Raw genomic sequence first — 25,632 nt, forward strand, 5'->3', positions numbered from 1 at the left:
GTTTTGGGTTTTTAATGGGGCCAGTGCACTAATAATAAAAATGATTCAAAATGCACCCAGTAATTACAGAGATTTGCTGTTGCGCTTGCATTAAAAATGATGATGATTTATGCTTGGTGAAATTGTGGTCTGTGGCTCTATTTAGGGCATTCTTGCTATTAAGCTGCTTATTAGTTATGGTCAGTGATTTAAAGCTTAAGACCTACATTAGAGGGCTGTAAAATTATTTATTCTTTAATAGATAATAGTAAATTTGAAGCAGACATTAGGTTAATTATAATCTTGTACATTAACGAATATGGATTAGTCCTTTGTCTCTTTTTAGGTCTTTTGAAATTCAAGTAAATGCAAAATGGTTGATTGAGTTAGAGAGTTCATGTGAATTTACTTTTGCCTCCTGGTTTGTAAATAGTTAACACCTTTTCCAAATTTCTCATTGTGGGTCCTTCTCCATGCTAAACAAATGCAAGTTCTCGCAATAACTTGTCTTTGTTCCACGTTGACATTCCTTAAATTAGCTGAAAAGATCTGAGAGGGAGGCTTTTTGCCTGATTTGGGGGGGCGCTGTGGCGGATGGAAATGTAGTTAAGGGTAAGCGGACGTTAATTTGGCATTGCAGAAGGGAGTTTGTCATTATTCCTATTACTAGTGATTATGTATAAATTTACATATATGGGTACATATATATTTATACTCAGGTGCACACAAGTACAAATGTGTGTACATATATATGGGTACATATATATTTATACTATATATGTGTACGTATATAGTATAAATATATATGTACCCATATATATGTACACACATATACGTACACATGTGTGTACATACTATATATGGGTACATATATGTGTGTACATACTATATATGGGTACATATATGTGTGTACATACTATATATGGGTACATATATGTGTACATATATATTTATACTCAGGTGCACACAAGTACAAATGTGTGCATGTGTGTGTATATATATATATAAAACACAGACACACACATATATACATACATAAATCAGGTTATATACCTTTATATTTTATGTAAGACAGAAATCATCTAATATAAACATCAAAGTGTATTAGGATAGGAATTTCTTGTAACATTAATTAAATTTGATATACAAATTCCTGTGTAATGCTTGGGTGTTATGCTAAAACAAGATAAATATCTAAGAGAAAGAGACTGCGTATAAAACTGTTAAATCAAATGAGAAAATATGTGGGTATTATTCAGGATAAGCTAGGGTATGGTTTAATAAGAAAATATCTGCTCCTCCTCCAACCCCCAAATTCGAAACCTTAACATAATAAATGCTTATTTCTGGCTCCTGTGAAGTCTTTAGGGTCTATGGAGGCTTTCTTCCATTCAGTGACTCAGGGGTCCAAGCTCCCTCCATCTGGTGGCCTATCATCTTACAACATGACCTCTTCAGGGACAAGTGAAGACTGGCTTAGGATGATTTTTAAGAGTGAGAACTGGGCTGGGCGCGGTGGCTCATGCCTGTAATCCCAGCACTTTGGGAGGCCAAGGTGGGTGGATCGCCTGAGGTTGGGAGTTCGAGACCAGCCTGACCAACATGAAGAAACCCCATCTCTACTAAAAATACAAAAATTTACCGGGTGTGGTGGCGCATGCCTGTAATCTCAGCTACTTGGGAGGCTGAGGCAGCAGAGGTTGCGGTGAGCCTGGGGGGTGCCATTGCACTCCAGCCTGGGCAACAAAAGTGAAACTCTGTCTCAAAAATAAATAAATAAATAAATAAATAAATAAATAAATAAATAAAGAGTGAGGCCTGGAAGTGACTTCTGTTATTTCTGCTTACATCCCATTGACTTGATTCCATCAAGTGGCCCCAACCTATCTGTAAGATAGCCTGGGAACTAAAGCCTTTTTTATGTGTGTGCTAAGAGGAAAATAAAATGGCATTAGATGAATACAGTGTTTTGTCTGCTGTAATATGTAAAATGCTTCTGAACTCTCTGAATATAATCGTGTGAATTTACAATCAGAAAAATGCCAAAAATGCATGGCATCTTTTAAAAAATTTCTTCATCTCCCCATTCCCTTCTGCCCTATGTGCTAAGAATTGTAAAGAAAATTAGCTGGTTGTATCTAGATTCCTATCACTAGTGGCTTGATACACTGTAATTTATTCTTGTTACTCTGCCTCTTTCTTCAGAGTAGTTGATGGCCTCACCTGAGAATAACACCATACAGCTGGGCAGCACTGGCATTTCCCATTAGTCTGTCCCACTTTGGGTGCTGCCTTTCCATCACTGACCTCCTCCCTCTTTCCCCTGTTGAATGCTCTTTCTTTTGTGAGAATTAATGGTGCACATTCTGAAGGTGGGAAAGAGTCATTATTTAGCTGTTTAACAGAACACCTCGGTTGATAAATTTAGTTACATGTTGCATTAGTTTTCTATTGCTGCATAATAAATGACCACAAACTTAGCTGCTAAAAATAACATCCATTTACTATCTCATAGTTCTGTGGGTGAGAATTCTGGGCAAGCCCCAAGCTTGACTGGATTCTCTGCTCAGTCTCAGAAAGCCAAAATTAAGGTATCAGCCAGCCGGGGCTCCTATCTGGAGGTTTTGCGGGGGAGAATCCACTTCCAAGCTCATTTAGTTTGTTGGGAGAATTCCTTGCAGCTACAGATAGGAGGTTCCCGTTTGCTTTGCTGGCTGTTAGCCATGGTCCACTCTCTGAGCTGGAGGCTGCCCTCACTCCTTTTCATGTGGCGCCTTCCATCTTCAAACCAGCAATGGTAGGTTGGATCTTCGCAAACTTTTAATTTCTCTGACTTATTATTTTCCAGCCAGAGAAACACTGTGGCTTTAAAGGGCTCAAGGTATTAGATTAGACCAACCCGAGAGAATAATCTCCCTTTTGTCATGTACTGTAAGCTCATCGTGGGAGCGCCATCTATCATATATTCACAGGCTCCACCCACACTGGAAACGGACGTGATTACACAAGAAGAGGAATCACTGGGGTCATTCTTAGAAATCAGTTGACTGCATATATTTCTGCCTAAGAAATATAGCTTAGGAAGGAAGTTTTTTCCTGGAACCTGTAGTTTTGCCCAAATGCAGAATTGAAAAGTAAGAAATCTTTCTTTAACAAGAATTAGATACTGATAGGGGAAGAGGAGGTGGCTAAAGCTGGTGGGAGAGAAAATGAATTTTCTTTTAAAGGCTTCTTGATATACAGAAAATACTTAAAAAGCAACTTAATTTAGGTAATGGGCATATAAAATAGTTTACTTGCTTGATTTTCAAATTGAGAACAGCACTCATAAAATCTCATTTAATAAGTTCAGCCAGAAAACATATAATAATAGCCAATTAAGAGAAAGAGATTTAGCGGGGAGTGGGAAGTAGAGAGACAGCACAGAGGGTAAAATCCATTCAGAGATCTTAATAGATGAACAGTATCCCTTAGAGGATAATGTTGCTAACTATTATTAAAGATCAGGTTGTGATTTTACATGAGTGGTTTAATAGTTTTTGTACATGTTGCCTCCTCAGAGAGACCGTCATTTCAGTACCCCACCACTCATTATCATATTACTCTCTTACTGTCTTTCTAGAACGTGGCAGAATTTGAAATTGTCTATGTTACATGTCTAATTGTTTATTCTCTGCTTCCCAATTTGAATACAGAATTATGTGTTCCCTGTTAACTTTACCCCAGAATGGGAAATACAGAGAACCAAGTCCTAGTCCCAGGTCTGTCATTAACTTGCTTAGAAGTCAATTCATTTGTGATTCTGAGAACTGAACTCATCTCAACATCTATTAAATGAAGAATGTACAGTAGAGGAATTAGATGATTTCAAATGCTTCTCCCAAAGGTATCCTCTATGCCTTTTCTTCCCTTTGTTTCCAAAATGATCTGCTTTCTTGATTAGGACTTAATATTTCTAAAAATATTGGGTGGTTATGTGCTGAAAGAAAAGATAGTGCTGTGAAGATATTTGCACAGGGTTCCCTGAAGTGAATTGTTTCTTTTACCCTTGGCTTTCTCCCCATGAAAATGAAGGCAGAGTGTGACAGATTTTATTTCTTCTCTTGAAATCACCTTTCTTGCATTGCCCCTCCCTGCAGGAGTATTATGTGTCTTAACCCTTTGAACTCTGACATGCTTTGGTTAATGAAAGGTGGGTAGAAGTGATGTGGCTTTCTTCCAGGCAGAAGCTTTACAAAACTGTGCATGGTTCACAGATTAAATCTTTTCCCTTAGTCACAATGACTGGCAGTGATCCTGGAGTGAAGAAAATGGCACAGAACCATAGCTGACCCACACTGGATTTGTAACATGAGTGAAAAATAAACCTTCACTGTTGAAAGCCATTGAAATTGTGAGGTCATTTGTTACTGCAGCAGAACTGGCCCATCCTGACTGATAAACGCCTGATACTTGCGTGCACCAGTTCAAATCATCTTGGCCTGAATTCGTATTGCAGCCACTATTGAGCAAACAGCTCTACATGAGTTTCATCCAGCATCACATAGGTGTACCCTAGCAGCTCATTGGTTTAGGCCTGTGCTTCTTGCTTTCAGTCCAGAGGTTCCTCTAACTTTGTCCTGTACTCCTGTGGGAACTGACTAGGCACTCATACATGTATGAACAGGAAGTGCAAGGATATTAACATCCATGAGACAAACCTTGACAAATGAGTAATGGAAGGTGATGGATAAATGTTTCTCTCTTTGTTCTTTTTTCATGCACAGCTCTGAGATGTATTTCCTAAGGCTCCTGGAAAGGTTTTCCATAATAGAGCAACACATTACCGAGCAGCCAACCCCTTCATGCATCGCGTCGGTTTTGGGCTTTCCTTCCTTTGTTTCACTCACTCCTTGCTTTTACTCTCTGGGATCACATTCCCAAATAAACTATCTACATATGAGCCTTTGCCTCATGTTTTGTTTACTGGGAGAACATGACTCATCACCAGTTAGATTCTCTTTGAATTGAACCAACTTGAACATTATCCACCACCATAGCAAATTATGTACTTCTATAGCATGGACGATTATACTGTACATTTATAGTAACTTGCAAAACACAAACACTTTGCTACTTAGACTGGAAGTTATTGTTAGATTTTCTGATTTAAAAATAAGTTCTCCCTTCCCCCATTAATCCTCTATCAACTGGCTATTATTAAAAAGTCAAAAATAGGCCATATGAGATGGCTCATGCCTGTAATCCCCACACTGGGGGAGGCTAAGGCAGGAGGATCACTTGAGCCCAGGATTTTGAGACTAGCCTGGGCAACATAGCAAAACCTTTGTCTCTAAAAAAATAAAAACCTTAGATGGGCATGGTGGCCCACTTGTAGTTTGAGCTACTTGGGAGGCTGAAGAAAAAGGATTGCTTGAACCTAGGAGTTTGAGGTTACAGTGAGCTATGATCACTGCACTCTAGCCAGGGCAACAGAATGAGACTCTGTCTCTCTTAAAACAAAAAGGTCAAAAAATAGCATGTTGAAGGGAAAGGGAACATTTATACTCTGTTGGTGGGAATGTAAATTAGTACAGTCTCTATGGAAAACAGTACAGAGATTTCTTAAATAATTAAAAATAGAACTACCATTTGATCTAGCAATCCTGCTACTGGATATTTACCCAAAGGAAATAAATTATTATATTAAAAGATACCTGAACTCGTATGTTTATCACAGCACTATTCACAATAGCAAAGATATGGAATCAACCTAAGTATCCATCAATGGATGACTAGATTAAAAAAATGTGGTATATATACACAATGGAATACCATTCAGCCATATAAAAGAATGAAATTATGTCATCGCTTCTCGGCCTTTTGGCTAAGATCAAGTGTGAAATTATGTCTTTTGCAGCAATATAAATGGAACTGGAGGCCATTACGTTAAGTTAAACTATTCAGAAACGGAAAGTCAAAACCAGCATGTTCTCACTTTTGAGGTGGGGGCTAAAGAATGTGTACAAATAGACATAGAATGTGGAATAACAGACATTGGAGACTCAGAAGGGTATGAGGTGGACGGAGGTGAGGGACGAGAAATTACTTAATGGGAACAATGTACATTATTGGGGTCACTGTTACACTAAAAATGCCCAGACTTGACTGCTACTCAATATATCCATGTAACAAAACTGCACTTATACCTCTTAGATTTATATGTATATATAAACACTCCCATTATTAGTTCTCAGTCCATCCTGGTGCCATAACACACAGATTTTCGTTGGGGGGCATCCATGTTTTTTGACAATCAGTGATTGAGTAGCATGTTGTTAGACACAAATTTCAAATGTGGAAGCAGAGTAGAGGGGTTGGGAGAGCTGTCATTCTATAATACCTTGCTTCCCTTCCACTCGAAGTTCTCAGACCACTGACAGTGTCCTGGGGCACAGTTCAGTTGTTAGGTGCCAAGGGAAATATTGTTTTGTTTAGGAATTGAATTGGCCAAATTCTCGTAGCGTCTAGGCTCTGTTCCCTTTTTGCCTCCTCATCAGTCTATTCCCTAGAAATCATAAAATTACAGCATGATAGAACCATATCTTAAAATAATCTAGCTAACTCCCTTATTTCATAGGTCAAAAAACAAGAGGTTAAGGAAAATGATCTACTTTGTGGGGTGAAGGAGAGAAATTAAGGGGGAATGTAATTTTGGCTGTTAAGGAAATACCATTTTCTTTTAACATAATTAAGTTCTTGATTGTGATGCTCTTAAATGAACCATGAAATTCTAAGCACTTACTATGCGAGTGTGATTTTTAACTAAGCCTTTTTTTTCTACCCCCAATCTGAATGTTAAGGTGGCAGATGCATAACTAATCTTAGCTGAATCTATATTAAGAAATCAGCAAGGTGTCTTTATTTAACTTCCATGATGTGTGAATATAATGTAATGTTAAATAGCATGATTTTGCACATTATGTCCTAAAATAAAAACAACTCCCTTAAAGTGATAGTAAAATGCAGTAATGTGAAAGGTTATTTTTTATTTGATTTCAAATGAAATGAAAAGCACGGAAGAAAAGAATTGGAGACCTTATTCTTAAATGTGATTCTTATATATGTATATATGTATTTTAACATTTTAATTTATATATATTTAATACTTTTAAACCTGAAAAACAAAAGTCAGTGTTTGGGTTTGTATTCTATGTCACACAGAGGAAGCTCCTGTCAGCAGAAGAGAGGTTCTAAAATCCTTGTTATCCGAGTTTAAATATTCTGAAAAATATCCCACCCGTTGAGCTTCTATGTTCTTGCTCTGGGATGTTTCCATGGGTCTGTATTAGTTCCAGGAAATTTGGGTCCTTTCTATTTTATCTCTGGAATTGAGGTTCCCGCAGAAACTACAAGGGATTATCTGTGTTCTTTGCTGTTTAATGTCTTTGCTGCAGTGAGTCAGATTCCTGAAGGAGTAAACAATGAAATGTTTTAAGGCTAACTGTGGGAGATTATGTGGAGAGGAAATACAGCTATTCTGAGAGAAGACATATAAAATGTTGGCCTTTTGCTTCTTGAAATAATACTGTAAAGACCCCTTGCCTGTTGTACATGAACCAATGCAAGCATGTTATATTTGAAGTTGGGATTCTGGGGTTCAACTTTTTCTCAATGAATTTTTATTTTAATGTAATTGAATTTTCTTTAAGAATCCAGTTTCCACTTCCGAAGATACCATTCCCCTGGGAAAGTGGCTCCCAATCCAAAGAACACAGACCCTTGAGGAATTAATACAAGACTCCTGGAACCTATTTGGGCATCAACCATTGTCAGTGAACATCTGCATAAATAGTGTTTTATATAAATACATTTGAAGGTGTTCTTACATTTTTGGTCACTTTTAAAGCAGTACTTTTTCTCAGTCAAAGTGTAGCAGGAAAATAAGAAAAGCCTAACAGGTGACTCCGTGTGTGTGTTTGTGCACATGCATACATATGCCTGTGTGGGGCGGGGGTGCGGAGGCGCAGTCTGTGTTTTTAAAAACAATTAAAGAGGTCTTTATGCTTTAACAAGCTGAGAACTACTATGGTAGTTACGTTCTATAGGGCATGCTTCACAAAGCTAAATGAAAAATTTTAAAGTTAATGACTAAACAGTGCTTAAAGCATACACATTATTCATGATTTATTCTAATAACATTTGTGGATGACTAACTTAATAATGGTGCTGAACATCCATTATGTTTTTGTTCTAAAGATGTGCCTAAGTATCTATGCCTCCTTAGGGGTGGGTTTACATATCTCAGTGATTGAACTAAGATATATAATTCCGTGTCTTTGTATAGAACAGGTACTGGAAAAATCAACCAGTTACATAGGCTTCCACTGTGCCAGATACTGTTCTAAACGGTCTTGTAGATATTAGCCCATTTATCCTCATGATAACTCTCTGGGATGTAGGGACTGCTGTGGTTCCCATTTTGTAGATGGGGAACTGAAGCAGAGAGTGGTTAGGTTGGGTAATATGCCCAAGGCCATCCATCCAGGAAATGGCAGAGCTGGACTTTGAATCCAGAGTCTGAAAAGATCCCTTGCTCTGTCCTGCTTCCACCAGAGGACTTCATGTCTGTCGTGGCAGGAAGGGATGGGATGACTGCTGAGGAATACCTAGAGGCTGGCTGGTTTGGTTTGAGGTGGTATGCCTCATGTGTTCTCTACTCCCTAACCCCAACTCCCAAATTGTTTTCTCTCTTTCTGTATTTTTCTCTTTCTCATATACAAACTCACATACCTACAACCACTCTGGACCCACTCTGGACGCTATGCCATAAGGTTACCTTGGACAATGGCTGAGGGGTCCTTTGATCTGGGCTTTGCTCCTAAACCTTCCCCTAGGAATTGTCACTGCATAACACCCAGCATGAATGGGTAAGGTCTCTAATGCATGACAGAACTCAGTCCTATTTACACGTTTTCCTGCTTTAGGTAACCCATTTACGCTTCTTCTGAGTTCATTTGGATAAGGTCAATGTCTTGAGGGTTATTCAGATGACTTTATTAGCACTGTTCTTTTAAAGCAGTTAGCCATGGTCTAACTTGAAAGCCACATCACAGCATGGTTTTGTTTGTTTTTTTTTTTTTTTTTTTTTCCTGAAAAGTCTGAAAGTGTTCTTTTTCAGCCCTGCCAAAATTGGAGGCAAGGTAATGGGACAGAAAACAGCATTGGTACCCTGGACTTCCTTCATTCTGGCTGCCACTAAACGTGTGTTAGTCCATTCTCACACTGCTTTAAAGAACTGCTCAAGACTGGGTGATTCAAAAGGGAAAGAGCTTTAATTGACTCACAGATCTGCAGGGCTGGGGAGGCCTCAGGAAACTTACAATTATGGCAGAAGGCAAAGCAAACATGTCTTTTTTCACATGGTGGCAGGAAGGAGAAGTGCTGAGCAAAAGGGGGAAAAGCCCCTTATAAAACCTTCAGATCTTGCAGGAACTCACTATCATGAGAACAGCAGTATGGGGGTAACCACCCCCATGATTCAATTACCTTCCGCCGGGTCCCTCCCATGATACACGGGGAATTTTGGGAACTAGAATTTAAGATAAGTTTTGGGTGGGGACACAGCCAAACCATATCAACATGCAAATGTGCCTAGGAAAGAATTGCTAGAGAGGATAACGGCTGTTGTCTTGCTTCCTTGCGCCTTCCGATCCTTCAAGTGAGGTCATGACCAGTGGAGGCCAGGCTTCAGTGTTTGGGGAACTGAGCTTGGTTGCCAAGAGGCCACAGGCTATTTTGATATGGCAGGCTGGCTGCACTCACAATTGCTGGGTCACTTCAAAAGCTCTTGTGATTGGCAAGGCTGGCAAGCACAGTCCTTCAGAGAAGCAGGTTTTTTCCAGGCAGAGCAGCCATCTTTGCAACCCCCTCACCAGACAGGAGAGAAAAGTCACCTTACCTTAATGGCAGGAAGGTTCCAGACTTCCCAGTTCCTTGGACTGAGCCAGATGAGAGCCCAAAGGGTGAATGTAGAGCGATTGCTAGGATGGAGCTATCGTTTGAATGGGCAGAATTCTATTTCAGACTGATGACTTGGTTTGACGCTTGTTGCTGATTTTGTGATACCTACCTTGACTTCTTGTATCCAGAAGTGGTATAGGGCAGTAGTTCTCAAAGTGTTGCCCCCAAGGCCCTTTCAGGGGGTCTGCAAGGTAATAATTATTGCATAACAATACTATAATGTGATGTTATTTGCCTTTTTCACTGGGAGGGCATTTGTACTGGCAGCACAAAAGCAACAGTGGATAAAAATGTTAGCATCGACCTGTGTTATACTTACTGGATTCCTCACCCATATGCACACCCACATACACCTGCCAAAAGAAGCAATTTTTCCTTAAAATAGCCTTGATGAAGCAGTAGAAACTAACATTTATTAAATATCCACCTTTGTGTACATGAGTTTGAATATTCTGTGTGACAAAATGAGAACTACTCATAAAGCACTTCTGTTGCAAATGGACATGTATGTAAATCTTGTCTCCTTGCAAACCACTTGTGCTCTTGTTTGAGTTGCTGGCTGAACTGGCTGCATTTTCCATGTAACACCATTTTCACTTCAAAGAACAACTGAGAAACAAGCCATGCTTATTTACTTGGGTATTTGGCAGATTTCTTAAAAATAACTAAAGTGAACCTAATATTTCAAGAAACGTAATTGACAGTATCTGTTGCTAATGATAAAATTTGAATGTTCAAGTGAAAACAAGAATTTCAGAAAACTTATAATTTGCCCCAGTGAGCTTGATAGTTTCATACTGCCTGAAGATTTTTTTTTGATTAGGCTACCTTGGGTGGTGATATTAACACATGGGATTTAAAAAATATATTGAATAATGATATGTGTCAACATTTGGAAGATCTGCGTAATTCAGAAACTGAATATTCCAAATGACCAATACATGATACCATAAAATCATGTATGGGGGAAAAAGTCAATTAAAAGTAGAAGATTGACCAATGATTTTAATGTAATAAACAGTAAGAAAAGTCATTGATATGGTTTCAAATTTCACATGGCAAGTGACTTAAGAAACCATCACTTGTCAAGTTTTGCCATGGTGTTAAAATGAATATCTACAATTATTTATCTGAAAAGTCTGTTCAGATACTCCCTACTTTTTCAGTGACACATCTGTGTGAGGCCAGATGTGCTTCATATACTTCAATTAAAAACATACTGCCACAGATCGAATATAAAGAGATATAAAGAGATATACAGAGATACGCACAAATGTAAAACAATGCCATTCTTCTTAATTTTGGGGAGAATATATGTTTATTTTTCACAAAAGTATTTGTGTTAATATGCAATGCATTTACTAGTGTTATTATTATTATTACTTTTTGAAATGGAGTCTTGCTCTGTCACCCAGGCTGGAGTGCAGTGGCATGATCTCAGCTTACTGCAAGCTCTGCCTCCCGGGCTCACGCCGTTCTCCCGCCTCAGCCTCCCGAGTAGCTGGGACTACAGTCGCCTGCCACCACGCCCGGCTAATTTTTTCTATTTTTAATAGAGACGGGGTTTCACCGTGTTAACCAGGATTGTCTCGATCTCCTGATCTCATGATCCACCTGCCTCAGCCTCCCAAAGTGCTGGGATTAAGGTGTGAGCCACCGTGCCCGGCTACTAGTGTTATTTTTAAATGAATTAAATATGTATTTTAAATATTTCACAGTTATAACTTAAAATACAGTACATATCAATAGTTATAACCCATAAAACAAAAGCTCTTTGGAATCTTCAGTAATTTTTAAGAATTCAAATGGCTTTTAGAACCAAAACTAGAGAATGGCTGGGATACAACATTGCAGTGTTTCTCAAGTGGAGGTTTCTGAGCTGTCATGAAATTACAAAAAGTTTCCCAGGCTGGGAATAGTGACTTTTCATTATATAGCTTTAAATACATCAGAGACAATTACTTAAATAATTTTATCTTTAAAATGAAAACTTTGTAGAGCTCAAATATGCTTATATCACACGTTAAACTCTCATTCTTCAATAACTGATATAAAAACAAAAATACTGGCAATTATTTTCAATTTTAATTTATCAGAAATAAATTATATCTACAACGATGGTATGTTATTTATAGAGCGATGCTTGAAAGTGGCCACTAAAACCTTCTCTCTCGTCTTGCAATTTAAAATAAATCACAAATATTCAAGTAAATAATAAATAAACCAGAGGATATTTTGAGCAAAAGAAAAACAGTAGTTCTGAATGTTGACTATTTTCTATTTTTGATGCTGTAACCAATAGTTAAATCTCAGTCTGCATATTAATATACATGGAGTCAACATATAAACATATAGTTTTTAATGTATTTTAACAAATCATATTTTTCATACATAATTTAAACAGTTTGCATCATTTATTGAATAGGAAGAAGTCAAACTTTTTCATTATGACATTAAATGTAACTAAGCATCATGCATAACATTTTATATTCTGAATAAAAATAAAATACCTTTTGTCTAAAAGCACCTTTGTATCTATCACCAAAATCAATGAACGGATTAAAAAATATTTCTAATGGCATTTAAAGATCTGTCTTTCCTGCAAAGGAGCCTATGTTTTCTAGGGCTTCTGTAACAAAATAATACAAACTGTGAGTTAAAACATGTTGTTTTAACTGTGAGAAGTTTGTTTTCTCACAGTTCACAGCCACAAGTCTGAAATCAAAGTGTCAGCAAGGTCATGCTGCCTCCAGAGACTCTAGGGGAGACTCTTTCCTTGTCTTTTCCAGATTCTGGTGGCTTCTGGCATTCCTTGGCTCGTGGCTGCACCACTCCACTCTCTGCTTCCACTTTCACCTGGCCTCTCGTTGGTGTATCCCTGTATCCTCTCCTCTCCTTTCCTTATGAGAACACCAGGGATTAGATTCAGGGCCCACCCTAAATCCAGGATAATTTCATCTCGAGATCCTTAACTAAGAACGTCTGCAAAGACTCGATATTTCCAAATAAGGTCACATTCTGAGGTTCCAGGTGGATGTGAATTTTGTGAGGGGGGACACTATTCAACCATTACAGTTTCCCAATATAAAATGATTGCAGAGCATAGAAGTAGTTTTGATAAAGTGGGCTTTGCTGTTGCACAGACCCACCCTGCCACTGATTAGCAGTTTGACCCTGGTAGGTTGTCTATACTTTAAAGCCTCAGATTCTTCATTTATAAAGTTGGGTCTAGGATCACCATCACACTGGCTTGTGGTAAGAAGTAAAGGTGATTATGTGAAAGTGTACATTCTCATCACAGTCCCTGGGAGGTAGGCACAGAGGGAGTTCACTCAGTAAATATTAGCAGACGTTTGCTGCTGTTGCTGGGGCAGGCAGGTAATAATAATCATAGTATGTTCTATAAGCATACCGTCATGGCAATTATATTGGTGATAATTGAAGTATGAGTTAGCAGATTAATGTTAATGGTGATTTCAAAGACAATTAGTATACAATAATAGATGATTTTCCTGTGGAATAGGTTGATGAGAGACGGAGACGGAAGGAGGGAGAGAATGAGAACTTTAAGTGAGCAGCCCAGGAGCCTGGTGAGAGCCAGGTAGCAGAAGTGTTGTATCAAAGACCCACCGTATTTTAAAGAACTGCAGTAGATAGAGGTCAGACACTGGCGTTCAGCACACTCCGGCGTTTATGGCTAGTTCTGTTCTGGGCTTGGGTTGCGTATTATAAGGCCTGTGTCTTGATCACATTTTGGATGGTATTTGGAGAACCTGAATCATAAGACAGAGAGAAAATCTAAAGGCATCTATCACTGTGATTCCAGACAATCCAATCGAAACCTGCCCTCCTGCAGCTGTCAAATTGATTTCCTGTCACAATTCTCTTGGTGGCTATTTTCGAATCTCCCCCCCGTCCTCCTAGAAACTCTGCCCTTGCCCCTCTCATGGGCTCTTCTGCAGGTAGCCTTGGCCCATTAGAACTGAGAAGTGGTCCATGGCACACTCCCGCCCTCCCTCCCTCCCTCTCCCACTCACCTCCAAATGTGTGGGCCCACTGACCCATCTGTCTTCATTCCTTCTGATTTTGATGAGAAATTACCCCTCTCCCCTTTAAGACTAACTCCCCCCTCATCTACCCCGACCCAGGTGATAATTATGGTTCATAATTATCCCTTTGTTTTTTGCATTTAGTCTGTCTCCATGGAATCCTTCCACTCCGTCTGTAAATATGCCCAAGCTCCCTCTTTGTTCTTAAAATTACTGTCCTTTCCAACTACCAAATACCTCCTTAATCGTTCTATTAAACTTCTTGAAAGAGTGGTGACCTAGCCCCCACTTCTTGTTGTGATCAGCTGTTAATTATTAAATAATGGTTGAAAGTACAGTACAGAATTCCCAACGGTTAAATTCCCAGTCATTTCTTCCTGATTGAGATAAGGCATGGCCCTGACTCCGGGCAGTAAGGCGGCGCTGGCCTCAGAAGCAGCTGTTTCTGGGAGCACTGGCTGCCGCCTGCAGACCACAGCCCTGTGGGTTGTTCTTTTGTGTAGGAAGTTGGCATTCTCAGAAGCGTCAGTGATGAGTAGAGCAAAGTACTTTTAAGAAAGTAGGGAATTTGCATAGCTATGCAGTTGGAAAAATTATAAAATCGGTTAATGCCCCAGGATAGCATAAACAAAGAGGCTTTTGTTTTTTAAACTCTGAATTTGTTTCTGATAGTTTTTTTCTGAAGAAAAGGCAGTAGGAAAATGTCCAGGCAGCCTCTCCACTATACTTTTCCTTTGCTGAAAGCTGCAGAGAAGTCATGAATGAAGATTAGAACCTGTGTAGAAGCTGCAGAAAAGTCTCGAATGAAGTTTCGAACTTGTGTGGCCCTGAAGAGGCAGCAGGAAGCCCTGAATTTTTCTCTGGGAAGTAGAGAAAATTATTTCACTTACCAAGGACACACCTCGGAGGAAGACAGGACAGTGAGAAGAGTTTATAAGCAGGATGGCATTTGGGTATTTGCTTCTAAAGTCAAAAAAAAAAAAAAAAAAAAGAAAATACATGTAGATCATAATGTGGATCATTCTAGAGTAGGCCAAACATTTTTCTCTACTATAGAATCTTAGAAAATGTACCCTAGAAAACTCTTTACATAGAAAAAGAGCATATCAGGACACGTGTGTATGCCAGCTATTTGTATAACCTAATATTGCATCCTTCAGCCCATTGGGGTTCTGGATCCAGCCTGAGCCTTCCCCAGTATAGAAGCTGAAGAAGATATGCTTAGAGGAAAGATGATTGTTAAGACACATATGGGCTCAATGAACGTATGTTATCATGTTTTCTTTATTGTGTAGGCAATAAAGACTATCTGACTTTCTAGACTACACTTTTCCAATAGGAACTTAGTTTAGTGAAACATTTTTGTGAAAATTATAGTAGGGACGATTCAATCGATCAGCAGTAGTAGTGGCTGACATTACGTACGATGCTCCTATAGGAGATATGAACAAATGTAAAATGTGGGGGTTTTGCCCTTGGAGAAATTTACAGTTACAGTGAGGCTCTCCACGCAAATTCCCACCTTTCTTGGTCCTAGAGTAATAGCCAGTGTGACGTAGCTGAATGTTGGAAAACTGAAGTTGAGTTATGTCATGAGGTCAAAAAATCTTGTGTCTTGTCACCAACTACCCAAAGGCTCTGCTTTGTGCCCATGTGTTACCCGGAAGGATGGAAAGCAACACTCCTACCGTCATCAATTTTTTTGTTACACAGTTGTCTCCCAAATTGTATGCAAATTTCACGTACTATTAATATACAGTCACCTGTTATATTTCTTCAGCAACCAAATATGGAAAATGTGTGTCAACTGGTTCTACAGCTGCAATTGAGCTACATCCTTTAGAATAATGTCACAATAGAGAAACGACTTCTGAATGGTGTTTAGCCTGCATATCACTCTGATTGCCTTTAGTTAGGGGGAAAATCACAAGCTAAAAAGAGTAACAGACTTGAAGTCAGTTAAAAATCAGAGTAATCAACTGAGAAAAAAGTGCAATCTCATAAATCTTAATTTTTAATCATAGGATAATAGTTTCTTTATTCATTGAATGACTTTTACTGCCTCTCCTTGCTTCTCAGATGAGAATTCTAACACTGATAGGAGATTTGGCATAGGAGAACTGCCTAGCCTCTGAAATGAAAGGTCCCTCAAACCCCATAAAAGCCTAGAATAAATGAAACTGAGAAAGTCACAACCCAAGAATTAGGTTTGGGTGGCTTGAATGTAAGAACTCCCTGATTGAGAGTGGTCTCAAAGTCAAAGGGGGAGAATAGACTAACTGATGTAAACCTTTTAGCAATGTTTTCCTAGAAATAGGGAGATAATAATTTGGCACACTACAAATAAACTTCTGGCAATCACTTTAAAAAACAACAATAACAAAACCTTGTCTTTAAAAATGCAAAACGTTAGGGGTGTTAAGACACCAAAATATAACTTGGTATTTATTCCTGCAGAGGTTGGCTTTTATAAATTTATTTATTTATTTATTTATTTATTTATTTTGAGACGGAGTCTCACTCTGTCACCAGGCTGGAGTGCAGTGGCTGATCTTGGCTCACTGTAACCTCCGGCTCCCGGGTTCAAGCCATTCTCCTGCCTCAGACTCCCGAGTAGCTGGGACTACAGGCACGTGCCACCACGCTCAGCTAATTTTTGTATTTTTAGTAGAGACAGAGTTTCACCATTTTGGCCAGGATGGTCTCGATCTCCTGACCTACCTTGTGATCTGCCTGCCTCAGCCTCCCAAAGTGTTGGGATTACAGGCGTGAGCCACCGTGCCTGGCCGGCTTTCATGAATTTTAAGAAGGGATCAATGCCTTTCATGATTTTTAGGTCAACCTAGTATGATAACCGACAAAGAAGACTGTGAACACATGTGAATAGATTATTCTTTTTCTTGGTGGAGTGAAGAAAGAGCTTTTATTTTCTTCATAGGGGTGTGCCTAATAATTTAGGGGGAAAATGAAATCTGAGAAATGTGTGATACGTATGGGAACAGCTCTGTGAAATGCATGTTTGTCCACAAGAGTTGTCTTCAGCAGTTACCTCCTTCAAGCTTGTCAGAATTTTAAAACTGTTCATTTCTGTTCCACTTGAAGAGTGAGATCTATCAAGACCAGCCTCTGGAGTGCTACAATGTGATCAGCCAGAAAAGAATGGAGGAGCATTCAGCACAGGGAAATCAGTGACGTTTCCTATGGTCATGAAGCAACATATGCTCCACTAATTATTGTTCTCTGTGACTGTTCTCACATCTTGAAACTCTCCATGACCCATTGCGGAAATCCTGTTCATCTGCCCCCCACCTACTCCCTCAAAGAATGAAAGATAGCAGATTGCAAGGCTGGACTTGTTTAATGAATGTGATTTGTTTTTGTGGAATCAGAGGCATGAGAGGTTTTGGAGACTGTTAGTTTGACACTAGATTTGTGAAATGACTTCATAGTCCACACCGTTAGATGGGTTTAATAGGCAGGGTGTCTTTACTTGCTAGATGATAATCTGTCCAAAGGCATTTTCTTTATTTTTCTATGTTTGTAGAGCAAAGTGACCTTTGAAGGTAGGCAGGATCATGTCTCTGACCTCAGGCAGAAGTCTGTTGAACATGGGGCAAACATGGAATCTTGCATTATAATGAGAATGTCTTCAAGATACAGCGGACTCCCTCTGTGGCCTTTTCTTTTCCTGGAAGTAGTCTTGCTGCCATCTGAGTGACCCCTAACACTATAACCTAAGGCTTTTCCTGGATTTTTTTCTGACACAAATAGCTTGTTTTCTTGTACTCGATAGTAAATGCAATTTTTGGTGTTAACACCTTTTTATGTATTCATTTATTAGAGCATTAAAAATCAAAGTGTTGGCCGGGTGTGGTGGCTCACACCTGTAATCCCAGCAATTTGGGAGGCTGAGGTGGGTGGATCACGAGGTCAGGAGATCGAGACCATGCCAGCTAACATGGTGAAACCCTGTCTCTACTAAAAATACAAAAAATTAGCTGGGCGTAGTGGCGGGCGCCTGTAGTCCCAGCTCTTTGGGAGGCTGAGGCAGGAGAATGCCGTGAACCCGGGAGGCAGAGCTTGCAGTGAGCCGAGATCGCACCACTGCACTCCAGCCTGGGCAACAGAGCGAGACTCCGTCTCAAAAACAAAACAAAACAAAACAAAAAACAAACAACAAAAAACAAACTGTTACCTTGTATATATTCAGGTACTTCCCTTCTCTACGGAATGTTCCCTCACTCCTCCTTCCTCCCTGCAAAAGCCCAACAACTTGGTTTCTTCAGATAGGTTGAAGATTACTTTTTTTGCAGTTTATAACAAGAGCTGATGTTTAATGAGGTGTTGGGTTGGATATGGCTTTATTTTGGCGACTATTTGAATATATTAAATAGTAGTAAGATATCGTTACTTAGTATTACAGCAAAATAGGCTGATTCTCTGGAGAAAGAAACATCGTGAGCCTGGATAGTAATACTTTCCATCTATTTAGATGTGATTGCCTGATGGTGTCACCCAAACTAATTAATAATGACATATTAGCTAACATACTGCCGTCAGCAGGTGGCTGTTTGAGCAGGGGTGAAAATGGCAGGTGCTAAAACAAATTGTTGTACCCTAGAGAAATGTACAGAATTCTTTTAAAGAGTCCTGATGATGTCTGCAGTATGATTTTTATTTTTTGGATGCTTACAAGGCTTGGAGAGGTTGCAGAGATAGAGACTAGAAAAACAAAACAAAACAAAACAAAACAAAGGAGAACAAAATTGATTTAACCTTTTCCAAAAGTTTTCCAATTCAATAAGCAAGCGGTTGAATCTAAGCAGCACAAAATTCCCAGGAAAGACTCAGGCATCCTTCTTCCTTCTTCCAGCTTTCCTTTTCTTCCTCTTCTTTGTCCATCTAGGTCTGTCAAGGGATTGTGGGCACACAGCAGATCCATGACAGATGGGCAGTGCACTGTAATCTACTGCTGCCTTTCAATTTCAGAGGGATCATTGTGACAATGAAGGGGTTAAAACTGTCAACACCTATCAGAGCTTGGAGATAATTAGTGTAATATAAACCCAAGAACTTTGATGGCAAAGACCACACAGCAAATGAATTCGACTAGGTTGCTGCTTTGTAAGAAATACTTAATTAACCTCTTTCCAGCTCACGTACAACTATGGTTTTTACATGCCTATGTGAAAAAGTTACTGTTTATATATACAGATGATAATGATTAAATATGATTGTGAATCATTTTTACTTTGGAAGATGCATTTTGATCTAGCACTTGCAGCTACAAGTTGAATAGATAAGTGCTCTTCCAGCATGAGATAGATCACCTTTGGAATGTCTCACAATGGATTTGTCGCTGTAGTACTAACGTTGCTGACGTGTAGTACTGAGTAATGTGACTTAGGAATTCAAACTATTACAAGGTATATTTGTATCTAGCCATTTTTTTAAAGTTTCCACCTCTTAGAAGGAACATAAAAGGAAAATAAAGTAGACCTTTTTAAACAAAATATAGGCTTGACAAGGATAAAATACATTCTTTTTTAATTAGCTTGAAAGAGAAAATTGATAGAAAACAAGCAAAAACTCTTAGGGCTGTTATTCAAAAGTCCATGTGGTAAGCAGAAAGGGACAAGAATGACTTAAAAATAGGAGCAGAAATCCATGACGGACTAGGGGAAGAATGGGTAAAGGAGAACTTCAATAACCCAGATATGTTCAAATCCACAGGTCCCAATGGCTGGCATCCTAGAGTACTTAATGAATTGGCCGAAGTCATCACAGAACCGCTAGATATCATTTTTGAGACCTCGTGGAGGACTGATGAGGTGCCTGAAGACTGGAAAAGGGCATATTTAGAACCTTCTTTCAAAAAGGGAAATGGATGATGACCCTGGAAATACTCATCAGCTTAACTTTTTGCTTGGACAAATTCTGGAATAATCAACTTAGTAAACTGGGTAACTGGCTTATAATAGCTAGAAATAAGGCAGTGAACTATCACGCATAAAGAAGTACTGAGTTCATTTTTTAAGAAGATACCATGAGATACAGTCTTATTCATTTCTTGGCATTCTCCCTTCCATTCTTAATGAAAACAGATGAGGTTGGCTAAGGCATTTGAGTCATAACTTATTTTAAGTACAATATAACAAAAGGTAGATTTCTGACAGTAAGTAGTAATTATATTATTTCCAAATTTGCTTTTAACTTGAGAAACGGTAGCTTTAATTTTTGTATTCAAGCATACATTCTATTTCATTTCATATAGGACCATGTTTTCATAAGATAAGATATATAATTCTATGTAGAATAGTTTGGTGAAGGAATTCTTATTTTAATGTGCTTTTATATAGTTATTTTGTATATTGGTACAATGTTAAAGCTGGTGAATTAAGGAACATCACCAAGAGAAGACAATTTCTTCTAACTTCTCTTTTAAAATTTAATCTGGCTGAGGTTTAGTATTAGGACTAATAAAAGTGTCTTGCTCTGACATGTATCAAGCAAGAGCTAGCTATTTTACTTCATAGCTAGTTTCTTGCACTCTCTGGAGACTGCCAGGGCCGCAGCCCACAGCCTGTTCTGGGCTGCAGTGCTTTATCCCACCTTGCTCTCCAGGCTTCTGACTTCAGGCCTGTGGGGGCCGGGAGGTGGGCAGCCGCAGTGGCCCGAGGAGCCCTGTAGAACTACGGCCGAAAAAGAAAGTAGATTGAGGTGGGGGAAGGAAATTAACTTGAATCTAGAGTTTTTATAATTCTTATTGTTCTTGTGTTTGGATGCTGGTAGTTTTTTTTTTTTTTTTTTTTTTTTTTTTTTTTTAAGACAGAGTCTTGCTCTGTCACCCAGGCTGGAGTGTAGTGGCACAATCTTGGCTCACTGCAACCTTCGCCTCCCAGGTTCAAGGAATTCTCCTGCCTCAGCCTCCTGGTAGCTGGGATTACAGGCTCGCATCACCACACCCAGCTAACTTTTTTGTATTTTTAGTAGAGATGGGGTTTTACCATGTTGGCCAGGCTGTTCTCGAACTCCTGGCCTCAAATGATCCACTCGCCTTGGCCTCCAGTAGCGCTGGGATTACAGGCGTGAGCCATCACACCTGGCCTGGATGCTGGTAGTTTTATTTTCTGCTTAGAAAATGCAACCATGTTGATGGGACCAAAAACTTAGTTGAAAGAAGCCATGGCAAAAGATGTTGACATACAACAGGCTCCTGAGGCTGTCAGTTTTTTAGAGCTCGCAAGTAGTACTGCGTTACGGCATCTACTACTTAGAAGTATGTACAAGATGTAAGTTCCCATCAGCACTGTCATGGTAAGAAGAATAAGAAACTCTCAAAGGAAAAGAAACTTACATTCACTTTTTCCTGGTCCATTTTGGTTCCTAAGAATAGATAGGCAATTAAGAAGGATATTAGGTTTCTAAGGGCAATTTTAACACAATACTGCTTTAAAAATCTGAAGTTTAAATAGTTCAGCTATTTCTGTAGGTTAATTCAGGCACTGACTAAAATTAGTCTCATTATTATATACAAATGTAAGGAAATTAAATTTTAAAAGCATGTATAGGTTGTCCTTAAACTATACAAAAGCTTGTAGTTTCAGAAGGATCATATTCCAGTCAACCTTTCCATCTTTTTTTTTTTTTTTCAGATGAACTAGGGTCTTTAAAATTCCTAAGATAGATTCTTTTGAGTGGTAGGGAGGTCTGTATAGATTACAGATATAATTTATTGTGATAACAAATGGCTTCCTGTTTGACCTCATTTCCAGGTGTTGCATCTGTGGCCGATTTATTTCACAGATGTACATTTGCATATACTTGTTGAACTTTGCTAGGAAGGACTCAATTTTTGACAAATCTGTTATTTTCCCTGTGGGCATTATGAGGCAATCTACTGCAATGGAAAAAGGGTTCCTTGGTCATTTCAAGTTTTATTTTCTATTTGAGTAATATCTAACTTCAATTATTTTGCCAAGTTTAAACCTTCTCTCTGTGTCTGCTGTTAGAATTTGAAAATAACAATGCTCTACTTAAAGTAAGAGTCACAGCAAAAAAAAGCCAATGGATTTTAAAAAGACACCTTAGTTAAAGCTAGGGAAGAAAACTTTCAAGTAAGCAGAGAGGTATTGAAGGATGCCCACAAATTCCTTTGCATTAAAATCAAGATGAGGTAAGGGGTAGAATATAAAAGAAAGGAATTATTTTTACCGTGAATTGTATCTGGAGACAATTAGTCTTAGAAGGAGTAATTTTTTCGTGTTTTTCCTCTTTAAACACCAATAATATACTTAATTTTTGAATATAAAAGAAGTAGCAATTGACTAAGAATAAATATGTTATAAAAACTAGAGGATTATCTTGATTTGCATTTCCTAGAGCATTAAAAGAGATTAATTACAGACTTTTACTTGATAATATTGAGGAGTTTGGAGGGTCGTAGAAAAATTTTCTTTAGTTCATCTTAAAATTTAGGGAAGTAAAAAATGATTTTATTCACATAAAAGATTTCTGGGCATAGGGAAGGCAAAATGTTAAGGGCTCCTTCCTTACCCAAGTGGGAGCTGAACCAGTAATTGTGGGGAAAACTGAATTTATAGCAACAAAGGATAGTAGTTTCTCAACCTGGAGCATTCAAGCAATTTCTCAGTTCAGAGATATTTATAGCATCTTGGTGTTATGCAATAAACAATGACAACAACAAGCATTGAGCTTTCACTTTGGAGTTACTCAGATCTTAGCTTAAATTCTAAAATTATTCTAGTAGTATTTTCCTGTGGTGAATCTGTTAAGGATGTAAGCTATAGTGTAGCTTGGGGAATCCTCTTGAACAGTTATGAAACTCATTAAAGCTTCTTTTCCCTTGTCTGTAAAATGGGAAAAATAAATACCTCTATAGTTCTTAAGAGGCTTAAGAATTCTACGGCTTACACCCACATACACTCCTTGGCTCAGTGCTAGGCATGTAGCAGGTGCTGACTGCCTCTCTCCCTTCCCTTCTTTACTCTCAATTGTCTTATTTCTTCTTATGCAGAAGAGATTACCTTAAAGCTGACTAGAAAACTCAGACATAAATTGACATTTCCTTATCATTGCCTGAAACCCACTGAATAAGTCCCCTTTGATTTCTCTTAGGAAGGATAAAAAAGGCTACAGTACCTGCTCATCATAGGAGTTCAGTAAATATTTATTGATTGAATGAAAAGAATTTGATTTAAGGAAACAATAACACTCCATCCTGGGCAACAGAGCAAGACCCCATCTCGAAACAAAACAAAACAAAACAAAACAGCAAATTCATAAAGGCCAGCAGTTTTCAAGTCTGGGGAAATAAGCACATAGACAGATATGAAGGTATTTCATTAGCTGTCTTCTTTTTATGGCAGCTTCAGATTGAGAAATTTGAAGTGCAAATGAGTGAGTGGCGTATGTATATTTTCCTCTGATTTTATGACTGATTTACAAATTAGGAGGCAAATGGGCTGTTCCCCAATAGCATCTTCTGGGAAGAATCCAACCAAGATACAAAGCAGATGATGGTGGATCAGCAAACTCTTTTTTATGAAAAGAAAAACCAGATGTACCAGGGACTGGAAAGCACCTGCTTGAAAATTGATATGAGCATGTCTGAATTTTTCCCTTATAAGAGCCTGAGTATTGTAACAGGTCTCTTGCATGGGGGGTTGAAAAATAACAGAAAAAGAAGTTAACATAATTAAAATGCTTGGACAAAACATTTGCTTTATATAAATTCTTACATGTAATATTTGATTAGGTATCAAAATAGGTTTAGGCAGGTGGAAGTTCTGAATTTCAAGGCAAATAAGGCATAAAAGGTGGAACATTGCATCTAGGGAAAATAAGAGAAATAAGTGAAAGTCTGACCCTACATTGCCAACTCTCAGACCAAGTACAAAGTACTAGGAATTTTTTATATCAGCTGACATCTTGTGCTTAGAGTAAAGCCATATAGATGCACACATAGTTACTTTATTAAGTCAAATGAGTTGTGCAGAGCAGAACAAATCCATTAGGCTTTCTCTTTCAGAGTTTTCTAATTTTACTCTTATTAGCTCCCTCAGTTGTCATCAATTACATATGCCTACATCAGATATTTTACACTATCAGATTCTTTGATTAAAAAATCATCTTCAGCTTTACATTATTAATCTCTGAGGACATAAAATCAGATAACTTACTAGTCCATGATCATTAATTACTACTCTTTTAGATATTTCCATAAAAGGCTTAAAGGGAAAAAAAATGGTAGGTAGTTCAGAAAAAAATGGCCAGGCACGGTGGCTCACACCTGTAATCTCAGCACTTTGGGAGGCTGGGATGGGCAGATCATTTGAGGTCAGGAGTTTGAGACCAGCCTGGCCAACATGGTGAAACCGTGTGTCTACTAAAAGTACAAAAAAATTAGCTGGGTGTGGTGGTGCATGCCTGTAATCCAAGCTACTAAGGCAGGAGAATGGCTTGAACCCGGGAGGTGGAGGTTGCAGTGAGCTGGGATCGCGCCAGTGCGCTCCAGCCTGGGCAACAGAGTGAGACTCTGTCTAAAAAAAAAAAAAGAAAAAAAAAGAAAAAATGAAGAACATAACCTTTCTACTTATGAAATAGATAATTTTTTAAAATTGTTTAAACTCCTGGAAATTGTTATTTTTTATTACTGCAGTTGAGAGATAACGTTTTCAGAGGAAAACAAGAGGCTAAATTCCATGTTAAGAGCTAAGTAGTATTTTTTCCTTAACAATTTTGCCAAAATTTCTTCTACTGGACCAAAAGGAAATAAATCTACAATAAATCTACTTTCTAAATATTATTTAAGATGGGAAATGTCTTTTATAGGTATATTCTGTATAATACCCTTAATTAGATGAATTATCCCTTATCATTCCAAAAATGAAATGCTGTGTTAAATATCTCCAGGGCAAAGTGGTATGTTGACTGGGACAAATGTTAGAAATTGTATTGTTCATTGCAGTTGTTTCCCTGTTACCCAAGCTTGTCAATGTTTAGAGATACTATATGGGTTGCTAAAGCCATTATACATAGAAAATTTCTGCCCCTACAGAAGTGTGTGCATGGGCCTTGGAAAATCTACATGTGTATATCTGAGTAGCGAAGCACAGATTCACTCTAATTGAAAGCAGCAGTTTGGTTTTGTAAATGTAATTGCAATTGACACTTTCTTTTTCCTTTCAGTTATTATTTTTTTAAAAGGACGTTATGAGAAGGCACTATGAAAAGCCTAATTGGAACAGCATTATGAACCATGTAATGTATGCCCATGCACACTGTGATTTGCAAACATGTCCACTCTTCAATAAATGTTACGGCTTTCACAGCGGTTCCGCCTTGGCCTCTTTTGTGATCTTCCACATTTTGATGAATGTGATGGAGTTTCTGCATTGTTTAAATTGACAATATGTAAATATTTATGGTACTATAGCATTATGGTCAGCATGGGAAATCAGAGTTCTAACTGGAAAGAAAGGAAAAAGCAGGTCTTCCCACACTGCACACCAAAGTGAAATAAATCCATCTTATGAGCTGGGATCCTTTGGTATGGTTGTTATATATGAGTATGTTGTAG

At 38.4% G+C, this 25,632-nt stretch overlaps 1 protein-coding gene across 1 annotated transcript in view; it reads left to right on the top strand.

Annotated features, from left to right (window-relative positions):
• Window positions 1-25,386, top strand: part of SAMD5 (sterile alpha motif domain containing 5) — a 62,511-nt gene extending 37,125 nt beyond the window's left edge. Inside the window, exon 2 of the mRNA XM_055266798.2 lies at window positions 19,764-25,386. Within this exon, the coding sequence (XP_055122773.2) occupies window positions 19,764-19,826 (63 nt within the window). The 3' untranslated portion in view covers window positions 19,827-25,386. The remainder of the gene's footprint in view (window positions 1-19,763) is intronic.
• Window positions 25,387-25,632: the final 246 nt, after the last annotated feature.

Source organism: Symphalangus syndactylus, chromosome 2 (genome assembly GCF_028878055.3).
Source record: "Symphalangus syndactylus isolate Jambi chromosome 2, NHGRI_mSymSyn1-v2.1_pri, whole genome shotgun sequence".
Classification (NCBI taxonomy): domain Eukaryota; kingdom Metazoa; phylum Chordata; class Mammalia; order Primates; family Hylobatidae; genus Symphalangus; species Symphalangus syndactylus.